Genomic DNA, 25294 nt, shown 5'->3' with positions numbered 1-25294 from the left:
AGCAACGCACATTCCAGGGAAGTCCATGTGATAGCAGATTAAGTAGGGCCATTCTTCTACCTCACAAGTGGTCCCTCAATCAGAAAGTGTCCAATGCAATTTTTTGGACATGGGGCCAGCCTTGCTGTAATCTATTTGCCTCTACCCTGAACAACAAATGCAGCAGCTATTTTGGCCTGATCCCCCTAATGGGGGAAAACCTGAGGGACGGTCTTCTCTATGATTGGCCCCCTGATCTCCTTTCCATCTTTCCACCAATACCCTTGATTCCTAAATTTCTCCAGAAAGTCATCAGGTTGAAGAGCAAAGTTGTTCTCATAGACCCTTTTTGGCCTTGACAGATTTGGTTCCCATTCCTTTGGCCTCACCTAATCAGACAACCTTGGATAATGGATCCAATTCCAGATATCCTGCCTGACGCAACAGTTATGGTACATCCAGACATTCACAATCTCAAGCTGATGGCTTGGTATCTCCACTTCCACTAGTAGCCAGACAACCTATGCTCTCTTCTCCTGTTAGGCACATTCTGTTATCATCTCATAAACCTTCCACTCGAAAGATGTATTCTAGCAAATGGAAAAAAATTGTATATTGGGCTCTACAAAACAACACTGACTGCTTTTCAGCCCCAATTCACAAAATCCTCAAATTATTTGCCTTCCTTTTGGAGAGTGGAGCCTCTACCTCCACCATTAAAGTTCAATTAGTAGCCATCCCCTACTTCCATACTGGTTTCAAAGACTCTTCTGTGGCCTCTCACAAACTCTGCAAGTCCTTCTTAAGAGGCACACTTCTGTTAAGACCTTCCTTCAAAGACCCTTCTCCACCATCGGACCTCAATTTGGTTTTACAAGCAATCACTCAGCAACAGTTTGAACCTGTCCACACTTGTGATATTAAGTTCCTTTCCTGGAAGACTATTCTGTTAGTTGCTTTTACTTCTGCCAGGAGAATTTCAGAGATCCTAGCCCTATCATTCCAAACCTCCATATTTAGTCTTTCATAAGGACAGAGTTTCACTCAGAATCAGCCCTTATTTCCTCCCAAAAGTGGTCTCTGAGATCAACATCAATGAATGCATCAATTTGCCCATTTTCTTCCCCGACTATTTTAACAAAGGAGAGAGAGTATTGCTTACATTCTTTGGATACACATAGACAGTTACATTACTACCTACACAAGACAAACGATTTCAGAAAATCAGACCTGCTTTTTATTTCCTTTTCACATAACAAATTGTGGCAAGCTGTATTCAAAGTCACCTTAGCAAATTGGCTGACTAGCTGCATTTCCTTCATGTATTCTAAACCTGGTGTTACTCTTCCAAGAACCACAAAAGCTCATTCCAAGAGGGCTGTAGCTACATCAACTATCTTTCTGGCTACAGCATCCATGCATGACATATGTGCAGCAGCAACATGGGCTAACCCCCATACCTTTATTACTCATTACAAGTTGGATCTGGTCTCCAGGGGTAGAGCATCACTTGGCTTAATGGTGCTTAAGAATATCCTTCCTTAGTCTAACAAGGAAATAAGGTGGAAGGGAACTCTGTCTCATCCACTGAGGATAACATGAAAATTGACAACTTCAGATAAAGAAGTTATGTACTCACCATAACGTTCCATCTGAGTTGTCGATTTTCATATATCCTCAACTTCCCACCCTCCATCCCCCTACCTGAATCTTTTGGAAGAATGGTGATTTCTGCCTTATATCTATCTGTCTGATTATTTTTAATTCGAACTAAGACATGACCCACATTGGAATATAATGTCCTTCTCCCTTTTTCTTCTTCCTCTGCTTATTTTGTCAGCAAACTTGATGTGAGGTAATAAACCAATTGCATTGCGGGTAGAATGGAAGTCTGAGAGCCTTTGGTTGCCACAAGCTTTAGCAAGCAGCCAAGTAATTTCCAAGGGATTGGAACCAAACCCATAAGTTGAGGGGATACATGAAAATTGACAACTCAGATGGAACATTACAGTGAGTACATAACTTCTTTTTTTACACCCATAATGTCTTCCTTCTTTTTTTCCAGCTCCAACTTCACTGTCTCTGCATAGGATTTAACTTTCATGGCCATCTCTTCCTCTTGTTTTATCTTCTCTATTAGATCTCCCCAGGACACGTCTTTTCCACTCTCTGGCTAACTTTTATTTACTAACTCCAGCAGTACATCATCCCACAACCCTCCAGAGTGGAGGATTGAAACAACACATTCTTGCACTGACATAGCATCTCTCAAGCGACTCTACTTAAAGATCTCTTCTGAATCCCTTACTGCTACAGTATCCTTTTGAGAAAGCTCAACCATTTTCTCTGCACCTTTATCAGCAGACTTGCCTGCCTGCCCTATCTCAACTCTTTCCTCTGACATAAACGTTGCCATAATATCCTCATTAATAGAGGATTCACCTTTCATTTTGCTGCCCATTGCTCCACTGTCCTTGTCCTCCATCTTCTTCCTGGTTTCTCTGAGCCACCACTGCGTTTGGAATGGAAACCAGAAGTACATTATGAAAAATGCATCCCCCTTCAAAAAGCAAGTCTTCACAAAAAGAGTAGGGAAAGTTCCTCAATGCCCTGACCAAATTCCTCCTCTCCTGAGAAAAGGTTACTAGCCTGGTGGGACTAATCTGGTCAACAAAGGATAAATAAATTAAAAATAAACTAGTGCATTTGAAATTTGACTTCAGATTCTTAAACTGTGTGCAAATTTAACTTGTAAACCACTTGCTTATCTATATAACCTCTCTGTATCACAAGCTTTTCTCTTAGCTCGAGATTTGTAGCAGCACTTTTCATGAAGAAATTAATTTAAGCAAGCAAATAATCAATTCAAAAATCATGATAAAATGGTCAAATATATTTGCTGCATTACAATAAATCTGCTTAATATTTAAACTTAGTATACAGATAAAGTATAGAAATGAAAATAAATAATTCAAAGTAGGGTTAAAGCACACTTCTGAAATATTTGCATACTTCCACATTTCATTGGAGGTGTTGACAATTCCATCTCAAGTTTCAACATCAAATTCCAAATATATTAGTCCTATCTTGCTACCTCTATACTAGGTCAACATACTCCAGACCTGTCTCTCAGCAGTCCCTTCACCTTCTCAGCTGACTGTCATTAACAAGTCTTCTACAAAGGCTGAAGTACAACGCTCTATAAATGCTAACGGATACCATACTTGCCAGAATGTTCAAAGGCCTGGACAAGGTGTTCTCATCAAGGATCTTACTTAAGCATTTAAGTTGGTTGCTCATAATGTGCTTCTTCAATTGCTCACCTATGAAGGATTTGCTGCAGATCCTCTATCCTGCTCCTTCAATTATCAGTCCTAATACGTCTTTCATTGACAAGTCTTCCTTATCCTATCTGTATGTATTCATTAGACGACTTCATAATATGTTGTGTCTTTCAGCTTTTCCCGGTTAGGTGTCGCCACAGCGGAACTCCGGTCCGCTAATGATTGGCAGTAGATTTTTACGTGCCAAGTTGCCGGCCCTGACGTACAACCTTCAACGAAGGTACGCCCATTCACGCATGTCTCCACACAGAAGACGCTGTAGCTGAGAATCGAACAGGACAACGTCTTACTGTGAGGCGACAATGCTACCGCAGCACCACCACCGCAGTCCATAATATATTCCTCAAAAATAAAAGAGTGCTTACTGAGGTTCATACTTTGCTAAGGCACCTGCTACTTTGCACGGCACTCCAAACTCACTAAAGAAATAGTATATGCATAATAATTTCTAGCTTAATTACCATGAAAGATTAATGATTTATTTTAATGGAATACATTGTTTTTATGCATCACTGCCTGCACCTACTGTTCTCATAGCTGTCTGATTCACAGTTACAGTATATTGCTTAACATTCTATTATTAGAGCTGAATAATCTATCTGTTAAAATGAATTTGAAAATGAAAATTATACAGCAGTTTTATATTCCATGTAATACAAAAAAGTTAAGAGCAAGTGATCACTGCCTGCTCCAAATATTTTCTGCATGTGTTACATAAACGTTATAGTGTTTACAGTGAATTTGCACCTTTATTTATGGAGCATCATAATGAGAAATATTAGTTTGTATAAACTAGTTCTTATAATTAACAATTAGTTATTTTAATGGATCTATAAAGACTAAAACAATTGTCTTTATCATGTATGTTTCTGGCCTGGGTCTCAGTTGAAATTAATCTAGTCAGAATCAGTCCACTGCCCCCATTATTTAATTTTAAGAAATTAATTAATTAAATAAATACAAAAATAGTAGTCTTGACCATATTTTAAGACAGGGCTTCGGCATAATCAAGCCAGTGCTGTAGACAGCTTGGCAAGAGTATGACAAGTGCTAAAAGCTCTTCTTTCAGTTTTCAGTATACACACTTGTCACAAGACACAACAGCCTTCGACTTTAGGCATTTCTTTAGCTCTGCAATCCAAGAGGACTGCAGTGTTTTAGTACCAAGGGCTTCTTGTAAGACTGGACTTACAGCAGACAAGGGCCCCAACAAAAACAGAAAAAGCCATAACCTGGCAATGCTGTAGGTTGGGATTGACAATTGCCTACTGCATTCCCTACAGTTTCCCCATTTTTCTTTTGCAGTTGTGATAATGAAATCAGCATGTGAGTGTGGGTGTTCCCATATATGGCATGGCAGTATAGCTAGTTGTAACTATTATTACTAACATCTCATGCAACTCCATAACTGGGCTATGACTGTTATACCTCACTTCTGCAAGGTGTCACTTTATCACCATGATACATAGCACACCCTGAAGGAAAAGAACATTTGGCAGATACTTATCCACTTCTCAATTGCCAGCTTTCCAGTGCTTGGAATTGCTTCCAAATCTCTATCACTGGCACTGTAAATAGTGCATCTCACGTCTGAGATAGCCATTTGTACATATACAGTAAGGCAGTCAGACATGACCATGGGGCTAAACTCACAGCCTTAGTTTGGGTTTGAATCTGCATAGGTCCCACTTGCATAGTCTGTGAGCCTGAGGAAGTCACTTAATTCCTTGGGCTCATAGATGTTCTGTGTAAACCAAACATGAGTACTCCAGTTGGACTACAAAGCTACCAAAAGTACAGTTCTGCAAATGAAACAAACAAATGTCAGTGCTAAAGCAGCTGATGCATACTGCGCCCCCCTGTATCACTGCTGCCATTGTCTTTATCACAGTTTAAAAAATAAAAATGACTTACATGGCAGATGTTAACATGTATGGTGTATCTGGAATGAATGGATATGCTGACATTGTAAACTCTGAATGAAAATGTTGATCGCAGATAAAATAATGAGGCAGAATTCTGAAGACTATGCACATATTCATAATTTTGGTGGTCTTCACTACTTCTACCGCAAGTTTTCAACATTTCCATTTGACATATCTCCTCTACAAAGCAGTGAAACTGTCATGTTTCATTCCAAAGCAATTTTGTTTGAATATGAAATCTTATTTTGGAATGAGATCTAAGTTATTTTGACTAGGCTTGGCTTAGAAAAATGAGTTGAAAAATCTGTAGTTTGAGGAAAAAGTTAAGCCTTAAATTATCTACCAAAAACAATGAAAACGTATACAAATACAGGGTTATACCACATCTTTACTGAATTAATACCTAGCTTACACCCATAGTGTCTTTTTAATATTTACACATCACATTCTTTCTATAAACAACTGTATTAGAAAAAGCTGAGCTTTCAGAAAACATAATCTCTGCATTTGAACAGGAATAGCAGCTATCCTCTTTAAAAGCCCTGATCTCCCCATCCTTCAGTGCGCTCCAGAACTGCACACAGTAATTAAGGCATAACCAGATTGAGTGGAAGCATTATGTATTTGCTTCTGGATTATACCCCCCCACACACACAAGGGTACACCTCAGCATTCTGCTGCCTGCCACAACTGTGCTCTCACTCTAATTATTTAATCCAGGCCAGGTGTGATCAACACTCCCAGAGCTTTTTCTTGCTCTGATGCTATCAGTTCCACTCCCCAGTTGATATTTCATACCAGGGTTTCTGAAGTGCAGGTGCAGTATTTGGGATTTGTCTGGAGTGAATTTCCACTTTCACCATTCAGACCACCTGGTCAACTTTTCCAAATCTTTCCTCAAACTCTTCCCTCTGTCTTTCACGGATATCCCTAACTTTGTGTCCTCAGCAAAGAAACTAGTCCTGTTCTCTTTCCCCTCAGATATGTTTGAAATTTGCACCCTGAACAATAATGGACAGAGAACCAACCCATACAGTATAAATTAGCCACTTTCCTTATTCCTAACATTGTCCCTCTCATCACAATCCTATCTACTACCAATGAGCCATATAGCAACCAAATTCCTCAGCCTAAACCTTATCTGCCCCCCCTGCCCATCTCTCTTGTAGTCTGCTCTGTGGGACCAAGTAAAAGGCCTCGCTGAAGTTCAAGCGAAACATTCGTCTGGCAGTTGGTGCAAAGGGTTAAGGATCTGAGCTGTAATTCCTGTGGTATATGGTTTAATTCACTCAACCCTCATTTGCTTACTGTGTGACTGTGAGCTAGTCGCTTAACCAGACATTGCTCCTGGGTCACCCCTGAAAAAGGAATGTGTGTCCAGTGAGTTTTCCTGGTTAATACAAGGGTACTATTACTATTAAATCAACCAGTACTCCCTTGTCAAATTCTGCTAATATTCAGTCATAAAATTTGCTCATGTTCATTCTGACAGCTTCTTCAGGCTGTGACTCCATGTTTGTTGTTGTACTGCAGATTGTTGTTCTCTAGGACAACTAGCCCTTTCCTCGGGATCCTCACCATGACTTTTCCTGCCACTTCTCTTAGGCTAACAGACCAATAATCCCCCAGATTTGTCTTAGTCCTCCCCTTCTCTGGTGCTGTAGTTGATGCCTTACAGTTCTCATAATCTTCTAAAGTGGTCATTTATCTGTTAAAAACCTTAGAGGATGTGCCAGCACTCTGTCTAGATTCTTCAAGACCCTGGAAAGCAGCCAATCCAGTCATTGCATTTAATTCACCACTGGGAAGCCATTTCCTTCTTAACTTTCTCTCCCCAGGTGTCTGCCCTCCCCTCTCTTCACAATCTGCTCTACCTCTCTCTCAGTAAGGCACTTTGCCCCTCTGCTCTACCCCCTTCTCTCAGTAAGGCACTCTGTCCCTCTACTCTACCTCTCTCTCTCTCAGTAAAGCCCTAGGTTTCCTGTTTAAAGACTGAAGCAAAGCAAAGTATTCATTTAGCACATCTCTTTTTCCAGTCTTCCTAGATCTGGTTAATGTCTTTGTTCAGTCTGACCAGGTCTTACCCTCCCCTCCTTCTTCTTGCTATATATCTAAAAAGGCTCAGTTTCCCACTTGACAAATTGCTCCCTTTCAAATTCTGTCTTTCTTGCCTTCATCTTCTTTGTTACCTTCTGCTTACATCTTTGTTCTGCAGCTTTTTCCACTTCCCTACTTCATTCCTTCTACTTCATGTATGCAGTATATTTTATTTATTTAACATTTATTTTCCCAGGAAGTCCGACTGGGACAAAGCCCATTTTCATTGGAGGCCCAGGGAGAAATGCTCCAGACGCATGTCTTTTTAATGTGGGAAGAAAGTAAAGCACCCAGAGGAAACCCAAGCGAATGCAGGGAGGACATGCATACTCCACACAGAAGACATCCCAGCAAAGAATCAAACCGGAGAACCTCTTGCTGTGAGGTGACAATGCTAACCACTGCACCACTGCGCCGCCCTAATTACTAACACACTTTCCTATGCAGCCATATTGGCCTTCTACTCTTTTTTGCATTTTTGTTTCTTTCTTCTGAATACTTCAACTTAACTTTATTAAGGTGTTTTTTTTTTTTTTTCAAAAAACACCATAACTATACTCAAGTAAAAATTGATATCAGTACTAACAACACAAACAACAATTTAGTAGTGGATTACATAAATGGATTTTGTCATTCCAGCTTATTCAACCCAGCCCATCATATGCCATATCAAAAAGATATTTTTTAAGTGGCCTCCTGAAGGTGACCAGCAACAATCACTCCAGAAGTCTCCTGGTACTGGAAATTAACCTGAATGCACTGCCATGGCTATGGCAGTTAATATGTAAAGCATAAAACTGTGATTTTTTTTTTCCCAATAGGCTCAAATCACTATCACTCTACTCTGTATCATACAGATTGCTCAGAGGTAATCTGTGTCTCGTCTACAAGGCCATGTCGGACCTGCCCTATTAACGATGCTCCAGATCCCTAAGTCTAACTCCTTACGTATTACCCACTCGAAAGGCCTAAATCTAATATGCGACATTAATAAAACCTGCTGGAGAGATAGGTTTATCTCCCAGCGGCTGCCCCATCTCTGGAATAGACTTTCCATACATGTCAAACAGAGTACATTGCTGACCCTCTTCAAGCAAAACCTTGATGAGTGGATGGGAAACCACAGATTTGTCCCAGGGGTTCCACCTGCATTCCTCACTGACAGGGGCGACAGGTGCTGACTGAGGTTTCTTTTTTGGGGCTAACCTCTTGGCTAGGCATTAGCCTAGTAACCTCCTATGAACCTATGAGCCTGTGATCCTATGAAATGGTAAAATGTATTTTTCTACTAAAATGACAAGTAGGTCACACTTCCTGAAACTAATTTGAACCAGTACTAGAAACTGCCTGAACGCAGTGATAGGGCAGACAGTCTGTAAAACATCAGATGTTCTGCTCAGTCAAAAAATGCATTTTTGTTCTTAACTGATGCCACAGACTTCCTAATCAGGCTAAAGATGAAAACTGCACAGCAGCACAAGCAGGACAGTTAAGGTGTAAAATATCAAAACTTGTTATTCTTGATGTTTCAGAAAAATATACATTATTTCCTGGTTGATACCATGTGTTACAGATTTCCTTATTATGTATTACATCTATCCATCCATCCATCCACAATCCCTTTGCATACTACATGGGTGGCCTAATGGTTAAGGTGCTTGTCTTACAAACACAAGGTGCAGGGTTTGAGTCTCACAAGGGATAATTGGCTAGGCATAAAATGGCTTACAATGGCAGTTAGCTTCGTACAAACCTATAACAGCAGAAAACCATTCAAGGCAGTAGGAGAGAAGTTACTTTCCCACTAGGAAACTGTGTATTTTATTTTGCCCTAAATCATTTACTTATTTAAAAACAGAGAACATTTTTGCATGATAGGAGATTCAAAAACACTTTAGAAAATTATTGCTGCCAACAGTCTGAAAGAGATACATTAGACAATGACTTGTGAGGAAACATATCGAATGCAAGCCATTTCACTTATCACATTAAGAAGAGATCCCCACCTTGCACATATTCTATTTACCAATTTGTCTGTATTTTAGTTTGGACTACTGTTTACCATTCATTTCAATGAGATGCTACCATTATTTACTTTAGCTTTCTGTGCTCCCTCAAGTCTTTCCATTACTACTCAAGACTCTAGTCATCACCTCTGCTTCCCCATCATGTCTGCCTTCCCTCTTCTCATAAATGATACAAATAATAAGGAGTGAACCTGCTCCATAACACCCCTTGAAGGCTCAGCACAAGCACAGCTCCTTTGCTCACAATCAGCAGAATGACATAAGCAGTTTATTTAAACAACCTCAGCCGATTCCCGAGGACTCTAGCCACAGCTACTGACATGCAATCTGTCTGCAGCAAGGCATATATAAGTGAGACTGACACATTTTCCTCATTGACAGGGCATTTCTAAGTCAACATTTGCACCATTTCCCCTAAGGTGCCTTTAACACATTTAAGATATACCTCAATAATCAGTTAAACAACAAAATCAGATCTCACAACATTTTTAAGGGTAATACACATTGTATAAATCAAAATAAATGCATTAACTAACTCTGAAAGCAGCAGCAATCCCTCCCTCACGTTATCTAGTTTAACAAATACATATTAAAATAATATAAAAATGTGACAGTTCCAACAGCATAGAAGAATAAAGTCTTGACTATTGCTCTGGTGACCCAAGTTTGAATAGCAGCTCTGGCATTCGATGGAACTGGCAGGGGAGACTAGGTGTGGTCATCCTAAGGAGGAGGGTGGGGTACAACAGGCTGCAGAATGCAGCAATCCCTCTTTGAGGGAAGGTGATGCAAATTATGGTCTTGTTGTGTGCATCTGGCTCAAGGGTAGCCTTAGTTGTAGCAAGTGTGCAAAAGCATGAATCCATATGAAGAAGGCATTGTGAGCCTCCATTGTAATGCAGATCTCAAAGCTCCGAACCCAGGGGTAAGGTTAAGGCAATGCATTCATATCTGGGATGTCAGTACAAACAACCCTCATGGCTACATGAACGGTAGCACATCAAGACAGCTCTTACCCCACTATGAGGGAACAAATTAATTCAAGTCCAGTAGGGGTAGGCCAGATGGCCATCAGGCATGGGTGCAAAAAGAACCTAGAAAGAAAAAATACAAATAAAATGTAGAAACAACTATTACTAAAAATACTACTAAGAATTCATAAGATTAAACAGAGGTGAACGTTTTAAATATTTATACAACCATCTTAAAATTCATCACTTGTGACTAACATAAAAAAGGTTGATGAGTATGGCTCCCATAAGTAAAACTTTAAAGTTGTTTAACTAAATTAACTAAAAAAAACTAAGAGAAAAATACATAGAAAAATGTATACATGTAGAAATGAAATTTCATATCATAATAATACTTAACTCATATCTGTATGTTTGTATTTCACTTTATTGTTTAGTTTGTTTTTAGCTACTTGAAGGTCTGATTTTACAAGGAAGAATCCTTGTATTCAGGTGTCTGCAGAAATGAACACGTGACATGTATTTCATATTTGCAGCATAATTTTGTCAGTTCTGCTATGAAATGCTGACTTCCTGAAAGTCGGTGTTCCACAAAAAACTAAAACAAAATGCCTGAAATCCATAAGGGTGAAAAAATCACCCCCATACTCCCAAACTTAAATATACCAATTCAATGGTCACACCAACTTGAAGAAGGGATAAATCTCCCTAAAAAAGTGAATCATTGCTGGTGCACAATTAGCAATCATGCCAACATTGATTTCCTATGGGAAAAAGCATTCATTGTTATGCCTTTTTTCTGTGTTTTACTTATGTTTGAGCAATTTCACCTTGAGTGTTTGTAGGGGTCATTTTTTTTTTCTGTGGACCAGAAGGGAGGGCTAACAATGAAATAAGAAGTGAGCACATTTAAATTATGGCTCCGGTTTAGTGGGGTAGGTTTCCTAGAATTTTGTTTTTTTTAATTGTAAGGTCTTTGAAAACTTGTGTATAATCATGGCAGAACCCTGTCTTATCATACTCTGCTGTGATGAAGTTCTTCTAACTTTCATTCTTACAGTATGTAAATATATTAAATTGTAGTATAATACACAATATAACTATGACCGATGGTACTTGCAAATTAAAATACAGTGCATTGTATTTCTTAGTATTTATAGAAAACATGCTTAACTAAAAGGCTGAGTTGTTGGTTGGAAGTCAAGTTAAATAGCATTCCCTTTTATAAAATACATCCTGCAAACCTTGCTTTGATTCTGTTTGCCTCCACTTTCATACTGTGCAATCTGACCATGTTACTTAACCAGATCAAACCACTTGGGATCTGTCAAAATAAGAATCATTTATACCTAATAGGACTTGGAAAAATACATCTCTTGATATGAAAATATGCCTAAAAAAGTTAAGATAATAGTCTAGGTGTAACACTGGCTTCACTAATGTTGTTAGCGTTATTTATTGATTTTGATAAAGTGAAATTTCTCGTTGAACCACTGAAGACTCTAGCATAAAATATACAGGAGAAATCAGTGCAGACTAAATGGCTAAAATCTATATTTAGTGGTTACATCTAAAATTCAGTTTTACTAGTGGTGTTGGATGAATGTTCACCTTTCAGCTATTTAAATTTATTGGCCATCCTACTGTATTCCATAGTACCAGAATACAAAAGTGACCACCCCCTTTCAATCTATCTTGCTGTTTTAAAAATAGTGACTCTCCACTAAAACTTTACTTTTTAGACAGGTAAAATTAAGTTACCTACTTTCACATCTAACTCCGCTAGTACACACTGCAGTGTTTAGGATAAACCATTTTTTTCATCTTACCTTTAAGCATCTTTTGCAAGACCACCAGTTATTGGAGAGCCCACATTTTGCCTCAAAGTAGTCATCTTGAGATTAGTGCTTCTGTTTTCTCCTGGTGAGAGAAGGAGTGCAGTTACATTATTTCCTGGAGACTGCTGATCACCAGAAAGCTTAATAACTGCTTTATAGGTGACAACTTGGAATCTCTGCGGTGACAACTTGGAATCTCTACTTACAATCTGATCCTGGTGAGAGCAGGAGCAGTGTGCATTGATTCCTGACTCTTTCTGGTTGGAGACTGAGTGACTGTGCTTAACATACCTGATTGGTCTGGTTGCTGTTCGAGGCATCTACCAGAAAAAGGCTATAAGCCTACAGACCCTTGCATCATCTGGGGCAAGACTGTGGATCACCAAACAGGCTGTGGCCTGCTTCTCTTCTTGGGATTGGTGCTAACATTTTGCTTCTGGTGAGAGAAGAAGCAAAGGAGTATTGTATCCCAACAGAGTGAAGCTGTGCTGAGATCATCACTAGTAGTAGCCAGGCAGTAGCCATTCATGTGACTCCCCTCTTTTCATCATTCTTGACAAGCTAATTCTTTATTTTTCAGTAAGTGCCACTTGATTTCTTTCTAGCTACAGAATATCTGCCTAAATACTTCATCCTTAGATTTTCAGGGTCTACGTATTAATTTCCCCTCAAGTGTTTGGCAGTGCTCTCTACAGACTCAGACACCTTGAATGACATTTTTTCCTGTAAAAGTAATATATAAGGAAACAGCTCCATTACTTAGTAATAATGACCATCCCTCCTGGCATGTCTAAAGGTCAGTTCCCTGTGCTTTCTCCTATTAACCTGGTGAACTTGGGCATTCTGAGGCAGTGTAGCAACTGCCTCATGTACACAGACAACCATCTCCTCTTCCCTCCCAACACTCAGACTTGTGAGAGATGCCCTTATATATCCAAATTGGAAGCCATGCACTGTCAAGCCAAGACCGGAATAGCTGGTCAAGAGGAGAAGGTCAACACCTGCACCACACCACATGCAACACATAGCCCTCCAGAACACCCAGCATCACAGCTCTCACATTAAAAACAGAAACCACACACCCACCTTCGTGGAGGCTCTCAATAGAAATCTACCCAAACAGCAGAGACCTCCAAGCCAGAAATGCACTCGACCACCACAGCGCAACATAAACCACAAGACACATAGCTCACCTACACAGAGTGCCCCTCAACCTAAGCCCCTATGGCAAAACAGCTTGCCCAATACACTAATCATAGGTGACTCGATAGTGAGGCACACTGATGTCCCACTCACTAGGTTGAATAAGGAGAAGGTAACAGTCAGCTGTCTATCAGGTGCCAGAATCTGACACATAACACACACACTCAGGTCACTCCACAACAAGTACAACTCTGTCACTGTCCATGTGGGTATGAATGACCTGAGGCACACCTCCCTGGACTACATGAAAAGAGACATGGAGGAGCTATCAGATTATGTGGCCCAGGCAGGTATGACCCTAGCCCTGAGCAGCATCCTACTGTCACCCAGAATTATACCGCAGTACAAGCATAAAATGATTCACTTCAACAATTGGCTAAGTTTCTGGTGTCATTCTAAGGGGATCCAATATCTGTCTGCTTGGGATGACATGATTGACAGACCTCAATGCTTTGCCAGAGATGGCTTGCATCTGTCACCCCTGGGTTTTTGGATACTGGCTAAGGCTCTTGCCATACCTATAGTGCCTTTTTAGGCAATGTTCAAAAGAAGAAACTATCACCGTAACAGCTATAAACAAATGCAGTCTGAGGGTCATGCTGCTCAATGCTAGAAGTCTAAATCTCAAGAGACACTTGCTCAAAGCACTCTTCAAAATGGAGAACATCGACATTTGTGTTGTAATGGAGACCTGGTTTAAAGCGGGTCTATATTAGAACACCAAATATTCAAAACGTCAAATGTTTTAGTATCGAACCCTAACAATTGAAAATTGTAAACATCGAACAGTCAGAACAGCAAATTTTTTCCTAGGGAAAAAATTTGCTGTTCCAAAACACATACACACAACACAAGCACACCAAACAAACAGCAATCCACACACATACACATAAACTCTTACACCTAACCCTACACTAAACTATACATACACCACTAACTATCCACTTACCTTAACCCAAACCCTAACCCTAAGGTCCATCACTATCACACAGTCACCTCACTCGCACCCTAACCCTAACTCACCTACCCCACCCTAACCTTCACGTCCACACAATCGCACACTTACCTGACCCGCGCCCTAACCCTATCTCACATAACCCGCTCTAACCCTCATGTCCATACAGTCGCACACTTACCTGAACCCGCCCCGTAACTTTCCACCACAGCGCTGAAAATACCGAAGCAACAGAACCGGACAATCTAATTCTTTCCCTAGGAAAAAATTTGTTTTTCTGTTTCTTCAACATTTTCAGCATTTGCTGAAAATGGGTCGATATTAGAACAATCAAAATTTTGAATATTCGGTGTTCTAATATAGACCCTTTAAAGCAGCAGAAAGCACAACTGCGCTACTAGGCTATAATTCATTCCACACCTTTTGGCCCCAGAACATGGACCTTAGCTCCAAAGGCAGTAGTGTCTCCATATTCATAAAGGATATGCACACCTCTAGACTAGTAGCCCAGCATAACGCATCTGAGATACTTCAGGTGCAACTAACATTGGGTAAGACAGCTATTCAGGTCGTAGCCTGCTATAGGTCCCCAACCATGTCCCAAGACTCTCATTCCACATTCCTAAGCACTCTGGAAACTATTAGGGTCCAACCCAACACTCTCATACTAGGTGACTTCAGCTACCCCTCCATCAACTGAAAAAACTACTCATGCACCAATACACTGGCCCAATGCTTCCTGGAATTTATCAATTCCAATGCCCTGGACAACCTCATTCTTACCCCCACTAGCGGAAGCAACATCCTTGACCTGGACATTACAAACATGGGCAACCGTTTCTCTATACCAATAGCCAATTCCTCCCTGGTTAGAGCCGACCACAAACTAATCACCATGGAAATCCACATCTCACCCACACTCCCCGCAAAGGTAGCCACCTTGAAAAACTTCTCCAAAGCTGACTTTGGGCTCCTAAAAACAGAGGTGGCTAACTTCACGGCACACATGTCAATGGAAAATAGATGCATGACTGCCGAATCATACACCAATGCACTCTACGAACACATATATAAATGCATGGAACTAGCCATACCCAACAGAACCAAGAAGATGCTCTCCTCCAAAAAAAGGAAGCCAATCTGGTGGTCCCCTGCCATTAATAAACTTTACGACAGAAGGAAGAAACGGTTGCAGAAAAAGGTGAAGTCCCAAGACAGGAAATACTCCCTTATTAGCCTCAACAAAAAGTTGAGATCCCTCATCAAAACCTCTAAAGCCAGCCATGAAGGCAGAATTGTGGCAGACACTAAAAACAACCACAAAGCCTTCTATACTTATATCAAGAATCTCCGCGGCAATACCCAGGTTTGCTCTGAGTTACTGCACAATGGTACCTCCTATACTGAGCCAACAGATATTGTCAACATACTGGCCAACAGATTCAGTGCCAGCTTTACCCCCCCCAAAGGACCAATCACAATACCAGAGGAATGCCAGGCACCCAGCATTACTGCAGCACAGGTTAAAGCTGCATTGTCCAAGGCGAAGAACACAGCTTCCTTGGGATCTGACAATATCCCTGGATGTGTTCTACATGAACTACAAAGTGAACTGGCACCACATCTGTGTTCCCTGTTCAGTCACAGCCTCACCTCAGGCTTTGTCCCTACTAAATGGTGGACTGCTACAGTCATCCCTCTCCATAAAGGAGGAGAGACTACAGACCCTGGGAATTATCGTCCCATTAGTCTGATGAGTCTGATATGTAAGGTTATGGAGCGCATCATCATGGACCTAATTAACAAGGTTATAGGGAATCTCCAACCTCTAGACCCCCATGTAGTTTGGTTTTGTGAAAAGTAGATCTTGACTGCTCAACCTGGTTGACTTCTTTGAGTCAGTCACCAGAGCTGTGGATGAGGCCAAGGCAGTTTATACAGCCTACCTCAATCTGGCCAAGGCCTTTGAAACCATTCCCCATTCAGGAATTATTGATAAACTCACCAAACTAAGCATCGACCCTATATCACAAGGTGGGTTGCAAAGTGGCTCACAGATAGAACTCACAGTGTGAAAGTAGGGGGCTCCAAGTCAGACTGCCGACTAGTCACGAGTGGAGTCCCACAGGGATCAGTCCTGGGTCGTCTCCTGTTTGGCATCTACTTCTAAGCCGTACAGGCCAACATGGAGGGACTCTGGCTGACCAAGTTTTTAGATGACTGCAAGCTGTGAGCCATTATTAACTCACCAAATGATGTAGACATCCTACAGAAAGACCTCACTGATACCAATGATGAGACCAATGACTGGTGTCGAAACCATGGCCTTATTCTTAATGCCAAACAAATGCGTTGTCATCCCCCTTTGTGAATAACTCAGTTTCCACTAATTACCACATCGATTGGGAGCCCACTGAACACTGAAGGTGTTATAAGAGATCTGGGGATACAGGTTGACAGCAACCTCTCCTTCGACCACCATATTGCCACTGAGGTCAGAAAGTCCTTCTATGTAGCACATCTCATTACCAAGGGTTTTGCATCCAGGAAGAAAGAGATCATCATCTCTCTCTACTCTTCCCTCATTAGGCCAGTCATTGAGTATAATGCCCCATTTGGCATGTACCACACTAGACTCATGCAACAGCTGAAAAGGCCACAAAGGTACCCCACGAAGAGGATCCTAGGCCTTAAGCACATGTCCTAAATGGACAGACTCAAAACACTCCAGCTATTCTCTGTCTCATATTGTCTTCTAAGAGGCGATCTCTGCTTGAATCACAAAGCCATGTCTGACCAAGCTCTGTTAGAAATGCTACATCTAAAGAAATCCCAATCCCTCCGCACCACATGCTCCAGAGACCTCAACCTCATTACCACAATCAAGAGAACATGCTGGAGGGACAGGTTCATAACCTAGAGACTGCCCATGCTATGGAACAGACTTCCCATACATGTTAAGCAGAGTACCTCACTGGCCTTCTTCAAGAGAAATTTTGATGAATGGATGGGAAATAGAAAGTTCATCATGGGTATCACTCCAGTGGCTCTACTTGATAGAGGTACTGGGAACTAACAATGGGTGGCGTGATGCCAGGGCACTTCTATGGGCTAGGCTTGTAAAGGCTCCAGGGCCATTAGCCTAGTACACACTTATGAACCTATGAACCTATGTGAAAGAAAAGCTAATTCTGGCACATTAGTGGTTTATTTATTGATTGGCTGATAGATTTTCATTTGTTAACCAGGTTAGAACATTGATCCCAATGGACCATTTTAAGGTGCAGCCCGGGAGAATACAATAGCCATAAAATAACAAATATGGCATACCCAAATTGACACATCCATAGCGATGAATAGTTGAGAATGGTTTGCATGCAAACTATGGGCACTACAACTATATATAAATATATACATACATATGTGTTTGTGAACAACTGTCAGTGTTTATACTTTGACAGGTTACATAAATGTTTCAAATTACAGCACACACACTAAGCATTCAACGTATGCAGTACATACAATTAATACAATTATTGTACAGGGAGGAGAGAAGGTAGAAGGGAAGGACATTTTATGATAGACTGAAAGGATGGCAGGAAAGATGAGAAGGAGGCATAGAAGGAAACATCATGGGCACAACAGCAGCACATCATGAAAAAACAGAACCCAGGGGGAGAAGAATTAGTTTTATTTTATTTGATTTTACATTTGTTGACCAGGGCTGTCTGACTGAGCCGAAGCCCTTTTTCAGCAGAGGCCCGGGGAGAAAAGCTCCGGTACATACAAATATACATTAAGTACTTAATACAGTTTTTATACAAGTAGAATACAGTAAAATCTTATACAGAATAACAATAGGTTGTACATGTATTAGGTAAGCAGAAAGGAATATAAAAATCAGGTGTGTGAATTTTTTTTTTTTATCAAATCTGGCCATAAGTTATGTGAGTATTACAGAGAGAAGTACATCGATTGGGAAAAGTTGAGAATGGAAAGTTTTCAAGGAGGGTTTGAGCATTGGCAGATACATTTCTTACTGAAATATTCCTTTAGTGTTAGCTTAAACTGTTTGGGGTGTGCCTGTGTTCGAATCTCGAGGGGAAGTTTGTTCCATTCAGTTTAGAGAGGTGGTAGCTATATACATTTTGTCCTGCTTTAGATTTGGGCTTGTAGATTTTTAGAAGGTCTTGGGAAGAGCTATGGAGGTTTCTTGTAGGAGAATAGTGGGAGATGATAGAGGGTAAGGCTGGACAGAAAGATGGCTGATATAGGATTGAGTGTATGGTTTGGAGCTGAGAGAGAAGGAGGAGTTGGGGCAGTTCGAGCCAGTTTAAGTATCTCAGTGAGAGACAGTGGTGAGATCTGTAGGGTTGTTGGGTTGCAAATCTAGCTACTTTGTGATATGTAGTCTGAAGTCTAGCAATGAGAGAGGAGTTGAGGTTACTAAGAATTTGAGAGCAATATGTTAAGCAGGGAAGAAGATAGGCAAGAGTGAGGGCTATCCTGGCTTCCTGAGTAAGAAATTTGTTATTTCTATATAGTAGACCTAGCTTAAGGTAGGTTTTCCTGATACAATTATTTATGTGGAGATCAAATTTTAGTTAGTCATCGATTGTAATACCAATGAGTTTTGAGCTTGATTCGGCTACAATTGGTGTCTTATTGAGTGACTGGACAGTGAAGGAGGTCTTGACGTGGTTAGCTGTTTTAGGGAGGAAGAGTAGGAGTTTTGTTTTTTTAGGGTTTAGGATGAGTTGGTTGTTGGAGAGCCATATTTCTACTGAGTTAAAGGATGACTGGGTAGCTGTTAAGAGATCTGAGAGAGAGTTAGTTATAGTTATGACTGTAGAGTCATCAGCATATTGTATAATAGAGGAGAGTGGGCAGGAGGTATAAAGCAAGTTTGTGAAGATGTTGAAAAGTAATGGCCCTAAAATGGATCCTTGAGGGACTCCCATTTTCTATTTGTAGTGGAGTAGATAGAGCAGTATCCCATTTTACAGATTGGAATCTATCTCTTAAATAGCGTTAAAACCATGCCACTGTATCAGGAGAGAAATTGAGGTTGGACAGTTTGTTTCATAGTAGAGAGTGACAGACGGTATCAAAGGCCTTAGAGAGGTTAAGGAAGAGACTGGAGGTAAGCTTATGGTCATCTCTGACCAGGGAAATAGTACTGAGAAGGGATAGGAGTGCCATACAGGTACTATGCTTTGGTCGAAAACCATGTTGAGTAGGTGTAAGTAGGTTTTCCTGAGAGAGATGATCCATGACTTGAGTATGAATGCACTTTTCAAGAACTTTAGCTAGATGGGAGAGGATGACAATAGGCCTAAAGTTAGAGATTTCAGTGGAGTTAGCTCCTTTGTGGATAGGTATGGTGTAGAAGTGTTTCCAGATGGAAGGTACTTTAGATTCCGAGATGGAATGGTTTATGAGGATAGCAATAGGATAGGCAAGTGAGCGGGCAGCTGACTGGAGAAAGTAGGATGGGATGTTATCTGCAGATACAGAGCAGGGTTTAAGTTTGGAGAGTAAGGTACGGATGTGTGTTGTGGGGACGGGCTTGAGAGAAAAGATTTTGAAAGGAGTTGTTGTTGAAGAGAAAGCTGTGTTTGTGGGGTTCTTTGTATTGGAGCTGTTTGAATTAAAGAGATTGGATATTGATTCCACAAAGTAAGTGTTGAAGGTGTTGACTGTTTCTACTAGTGTCTTTTCTGGGGTAGGGTTGGGTGAGGTGGGGTTTCCTGGATGGCGCATTTGATTGATTATGTGCAAGAATTTTTTTTGGTCTGATTTTAGTGTTGTAGGGGGTTTATAGTAGAATTTTTTTTTTGTCTCTGTTGATTAGTCTTTTGACCAGGTTTCTTTGTTCTTTGTATCTTTGTAGATCATAAGGATTTTTTGTTTGTAGCCATTTTCTCCAGGACTTCTCTTTAGACTTCATGAGAGTCCTTGTGTTTTTTTGTTTTTTTTTTTAGCCAAGGAAATATTTTAGCTTTTGTCCTAATTTTACGAGGTGGGGCTAGTGAGTTTTCGATATCCAGTAAAGTAGAGTTGAAAGCAATGACAGCCTCATCTAAAGGAAGCTGAGTGAGGAAGTCCCAGTTTACTCTAGATATTATACTGTTAAAAGTTTCAGGGTTAAAATTTGAGAGATTATGCCTAGTAAAAAAGTGTGTGGTTTTGAGGGGTGACTAATATATCTTAGCACTTTTATGGGTGAGTGGTCACCCAGAGAATCAGGGAGAGTTTCAGGATTGTGATATTTGGATGGAGCTGAGAAAAGTATCCAATGTATGAGGGTATTTGTAGTGTGGGTGTTGTTAAAGTGTGTTGGCTTAGCTGGGTAAATCCATATAGATTAATATTGTGCGTGGATCTAGGGTTATTAAGGGTTAGCCAATTGATGTTCATGTCACCAAGGAGGTTTAAGTTATGCTACCTATTGTGGCTTACCTATTAAGAGAAAAGTAAGAAGTGCTTCTGTTATATCAAATGTTTTCTACCAAGTAGCAGATCAAGCCAAGTCAGAAACTAAAAACACATAGTGTTGATGTTTATAACACTCTTTTAGTATAATGTAACTACCTAACAATGAAAATGCTCCCTGTACTATAGAATCTCTGTATTATTAATTTGTATTGTATTCTACTGTAATTTAAATTTGGAAGTTTTCTCCCTGGGCCTCCACTGAAAAAGGGTGCTGCCCGGTCAGACTATCCCAGTGAACAAATGCAAATAAATAAATTATAAAGAAATAAATGCTCACAGCTAAATTTCTGTTTTGTGAACCAGAACTCCAAAAAATATAATTTCATAACCCATACCCACATTTATACCTCTCTGCTGGCTGTTTTCAGGAAAGTCCTAGGTTTGGCCTCAGATTACTGTTTTTCCCCTCAAAAGATATACAAAACTGGGAGCAACACCAATGTCAGATATCAAACTTATAGTTGTTTCCATCTTAAAGCTGCATATTAACAATCTAGTATAACTTTACTGCAATTACTTAAACAGTGATTCTGATTTGTGGACATCTACTTCTGATTATTTTCAGCATTGTAACCTGTTCATTAGTTAAAAGCTGAAACTTCGCCTAGAACTGCAACATGGTGGCTACTGATCTTAAATCCCTGTCTAGCAATCCCTCTGTTTTTTTCTTCATCTGAAGAAAAACTATGTTCACCCAGAGGAGCAATATTTATTTTAACTGACAAACTAAAGGTAACTCATTTCCTGTTTTCTTTAAAACAATATGTGCTTACAACACCTTATATAAAAATTGCACAAAAACAGTCATACAATCATTCTCTTCCAGTGTTGTGACAGTACCTATACAGCCTTTCAATCAGCTATTCCAAAATGCCAAAAATAATTCATTGTTTCAGTTTTATAGCTATTAGCCTATACATAACACTGCACAGTCTTAAACAGTTAAATCGTTATAGTTCACAGTACATCACACATTTTAAATGTTGAGAACGATGAGGTACACATCACAAACTGTTACTGAACTCCTTTATTAAACTTTTTTAATTGTCTCTTACTCCTCCTTCTCAACCTATTAGCGCAAGAAATCTGGACAAAGCCTAAAATAATATGGGGACAACGGCCCCAAAACAGGGACAGATTTTAACTACTGTTCTTATAAACTTGAAAAGTTGCTAGAATAATAGTATTTGTGTTAGCCTGTATTATCTCAAGGCTATGAAGTCTGAAACTCAAACGTATGACATTTACAGACTCAGTCCTCGATGATTTGCCGGAAAACAAGAATTTTATGAGGAACAAACCAAAAGTATGGGGCATAAATCTGGACATTATGCAAAAATCTGGACAATTGAGAGGTATGCTCTTCTTACTTTGAAAGGCGATATATACCAGCAAGGGAAGAGGGTGAAAGGTTAAGGAGTGCATGCAGCATCTCCAACTTCCTATGCTACATGATGGCATAGCAATCTTTGGGGATACCGTTTTTGCCAGAAGTGCTTTTAATGACAGATTATTGCCCAATTATTGCCAAATCTAGCTACTAATAAATCAAATCAGTCTGAATGAAAAGCAAGCCCAAGGAATAAAATGCACCGTAAAGAAAAACATCGTACCTGATTCACAGGGTCCTCTCTGTATGACTATGACGGGGGCAGAATCCTGGAACTGGGTTCTGCGGCTCTCCGCTTTTAGCATGCACATATTGCCGTAAGTTACCCCATCACTGCCGCACACAGGCTCGGTATAAATACATACACATGTGCCCCGGTGACGGCGTCTGCCACCAGCAGAAGACGATGAATCGAGGACGCAAAGCAGCTCCTCTCCACATTGCCACCGACCGGTGCCGCTGCCCCCACACGCTTCGCCCTCAGCAGCAGCGCACACCGGACAGCAGCCGCAATGATCCCGCACTTCACCTGCGGGGCAGTAGTTGTGGAGAGGGGCACAGCGAGACTCGTCACAGGGTGAGCATGATGACACAGTCTGCCTCTGTGGGACACGGCAGTGTGCGGGGTCGAACAACAGTCGGGCCGAGAAGCACAGCAGTAACAGCACTCGCATGGTCTCTGCCTGGCAAACACAAAGCTGTCCCTCCGAGTAATAACACCACAAACACAGCTTCTATAGCGGCTTAAAATTAAATGGGGAAACTGACGATGAATTCCTTATTCCAAACGTCATACAAATATTGCCAAGAACACAGTATCTCGAGTCCACATAAAACGTATTTAAACTTAAAACAGTACGAAGTAAGCTATTGGCGAGTTACAACTCCATAGATTTGGACAAGAAATGTATAGTTCTATATCGCGTCTCCTTTGTGCTTCACACCACACGGCCGAGGTAATGTAGGCAAAGTTCTAGCCCGTGATCCCTCAAATTCTTTCTTTACTCAAATTTCCGTTCCTGGAGGGTGCCTCAGTATGCTGCAGAGCTCTATCGAAACTCTCGTTGTGCGTTATGCGCCTGCTCCCCCCCATTGTGATTCGCATTGCTTGGGAATAATTATTTTTTCCATAACTGGTTATCTGACACAAGGACTCAGATTTCTGCCAGTATTTTAATGTTTATTGGTTAAGCTGTTTTATTTAATTTTTTAAATTGTTTTAATTATTTGCACTGCCTTGCTTTTGGGTTATTTTCTGACGTGCGTCCACACTTCGGTGTACATCCTTTTAAAATATTAAATGAGAACAGTTTACGATCCCTGAACACTACTGTTAGTAATATTAAGACGTTTTAGGAAACTTGTAAAACAGAGCTGCACAACAGATAATACACATAGATAGTTCTCAGCTTTTAACCTCCAGGATCAGGTTGAGTGTCAAAAACAGTCAGATAAATACCCCATATCGGGGTACTTTTAAATATTGCCAATGCTAAACTTGAACATTGAGAGAATAAAAGGAAGTAGAAGTGTCTATAAAGATTATCATTATTTACTGGGAGTAGGTCAGCAACTTTTCTCAAAAGGTCAGAAGTTTTAAGGGGGACACAGCAAAATTTTGAGCCCAAATCAGGGATGTCCCTGAAGATCAAGGACAACTGAGTGGCTAATCAATGAAGCAAGAAAACACTCAACTGTAAATTCAGAAGTGTTTGAATTATCAATTATGCAGTTCAGGAGGTTCACCCAGGTATAAACTAACATATTGGGGGTGGAAGGGGAAAAGATAGCAAAGTTCTCTGGGAATACTATGCTATAAGAAATACCCCAAATAAGCCTTTAGTTGATACATGGCACATCTTGCCCACTGCCAGCCATGAAGGAGGCTAGACTGAATCTAACAACTTCCACTCTGCTGTTTTGAAACCGACCTGCAAAAATCTTTTTAAAAAGTAATGCAGTGCTAATTAATTCAAATCTTCTAGTCAGTCTGTGTTATTGCTGACACTCATTGAGATTGTCTCATGATGACAGCACCTCCTTACCTAATGTCATACACCTTGTAATATTTCATTCTGTTTGGATGTCTTCTGAAGCTTTTGACACCATAGATCATTGTGTTCTATACAAAAGACTGCAAGGCGGTGATATGTCTGAACTCCACTGAATTGTTCCAAAGCTATGTGGAAAACATCATCATATGATCAAGTGTAACCACACCGTCTCCTTGCCTAGAAATAACAGCATTATCATCCCACATGGAACTGTCTGAAGAAACGTGGCAAAATTATAAAGAAACCATTCTTCCATAAATTGCAGATAATTCAGCATTACTTGTTGCCGAATGATACCCTTCATTTTCAGACTAAACTGCAAAAAAGTATTGTTGCAGTTCAGACCTAGCCTAGGAATGTGGACTAATACTGAATAAAAATTCTACTAAGACAACCGACTACTCAAGATTATTGTTTCAGAGACTTCCAATATGGTTGGCTGCACACTGAGCAACAGCTTGATTTCAACTCTCCCAGGGTGAAAACAGAATATGAGAAAAAGAGTGCCATTGAAACTATTTGGGAAACAATTCAGTTACTGGCTAGTAAGTGCACTGCCTGGATGCCAACAATGAAGAGATTTAGAGAATGTGAAAGAAAAGAAAATCAACCAGGAAAGGTGAAGAGAAAACAATGAATCAGAAGGATCTTGTAGCTGTTCAGCAAAAAAGCAGTTCAAGCTTTAACTTTGGTTAGAGATGGTTTCCAGTAATTTGGAGGAAATAAATCAAATTTACTGAGAGGTGATTAAAATTAATTAAATATTGAAGGAATATATCAAATTAAATAACAAAAGGCTGAAAAAATATAGAAACTTTAACTAGCTCTTCAGATGAACTGATAAAACAGTAAACATGAGAAGTTGAAATGAAGAAATGGCTAGCTGAGTATGTGACACCTCAAGAAGAAATATTTCAAAAAATAGTAATGTTAGAAGACAGAGTGTGCTGAGAGTGTGTTGAGAAAACTTGAGATTTTCTGATGTACCAGGGAAACTGGAAGGAGCAGATAGT

General features: G+C 40.2%; 1 protein-coding gene across 1 annotated transcript in view; it reads right to left on the bottom strand.

The window, feature by feature from the left end:
* Nucleotides 1–23289, bottom strand: part of HTRA4 (HtrA serine peptidase 4) — an 853851-nt gene extending 830562 nt beyond the window's left edge. The window contains exon 1 of the mRNA XM_044084333.1: nt 22451–23289. Coding sequence (XP_043940268.1) covers nt 22451–22901 — 451 coding nt within the window. The 5' untranslated portion in view covers nt 22902–23289. The remainder of the gene's footprint in view (nt 1–22450) is intronic.
* Between the last annotated feature and the right edge of the window lie 2005 nt (nt 23290–25294).

The sequence above is a fragment of the Protopterus annectens genome, chromosome 9.part0, assembly GCF_019279795.1.
Source record: "Protopterus annectens isolate FY-2018-M chromosome 9.part0, PAN1.0, whole genome shotgun sequence".
NCBI lineage: Eukaryota > Metazoa > Chordata > Ceratodontiformes > Protopteridae > Protopterus > Protopterus annectens.
The sequence above is the reverse complement of the archived record's forward strand: the minus strand, read 5'-3'. Positions and strand labels throughout refer to the sequence as shown.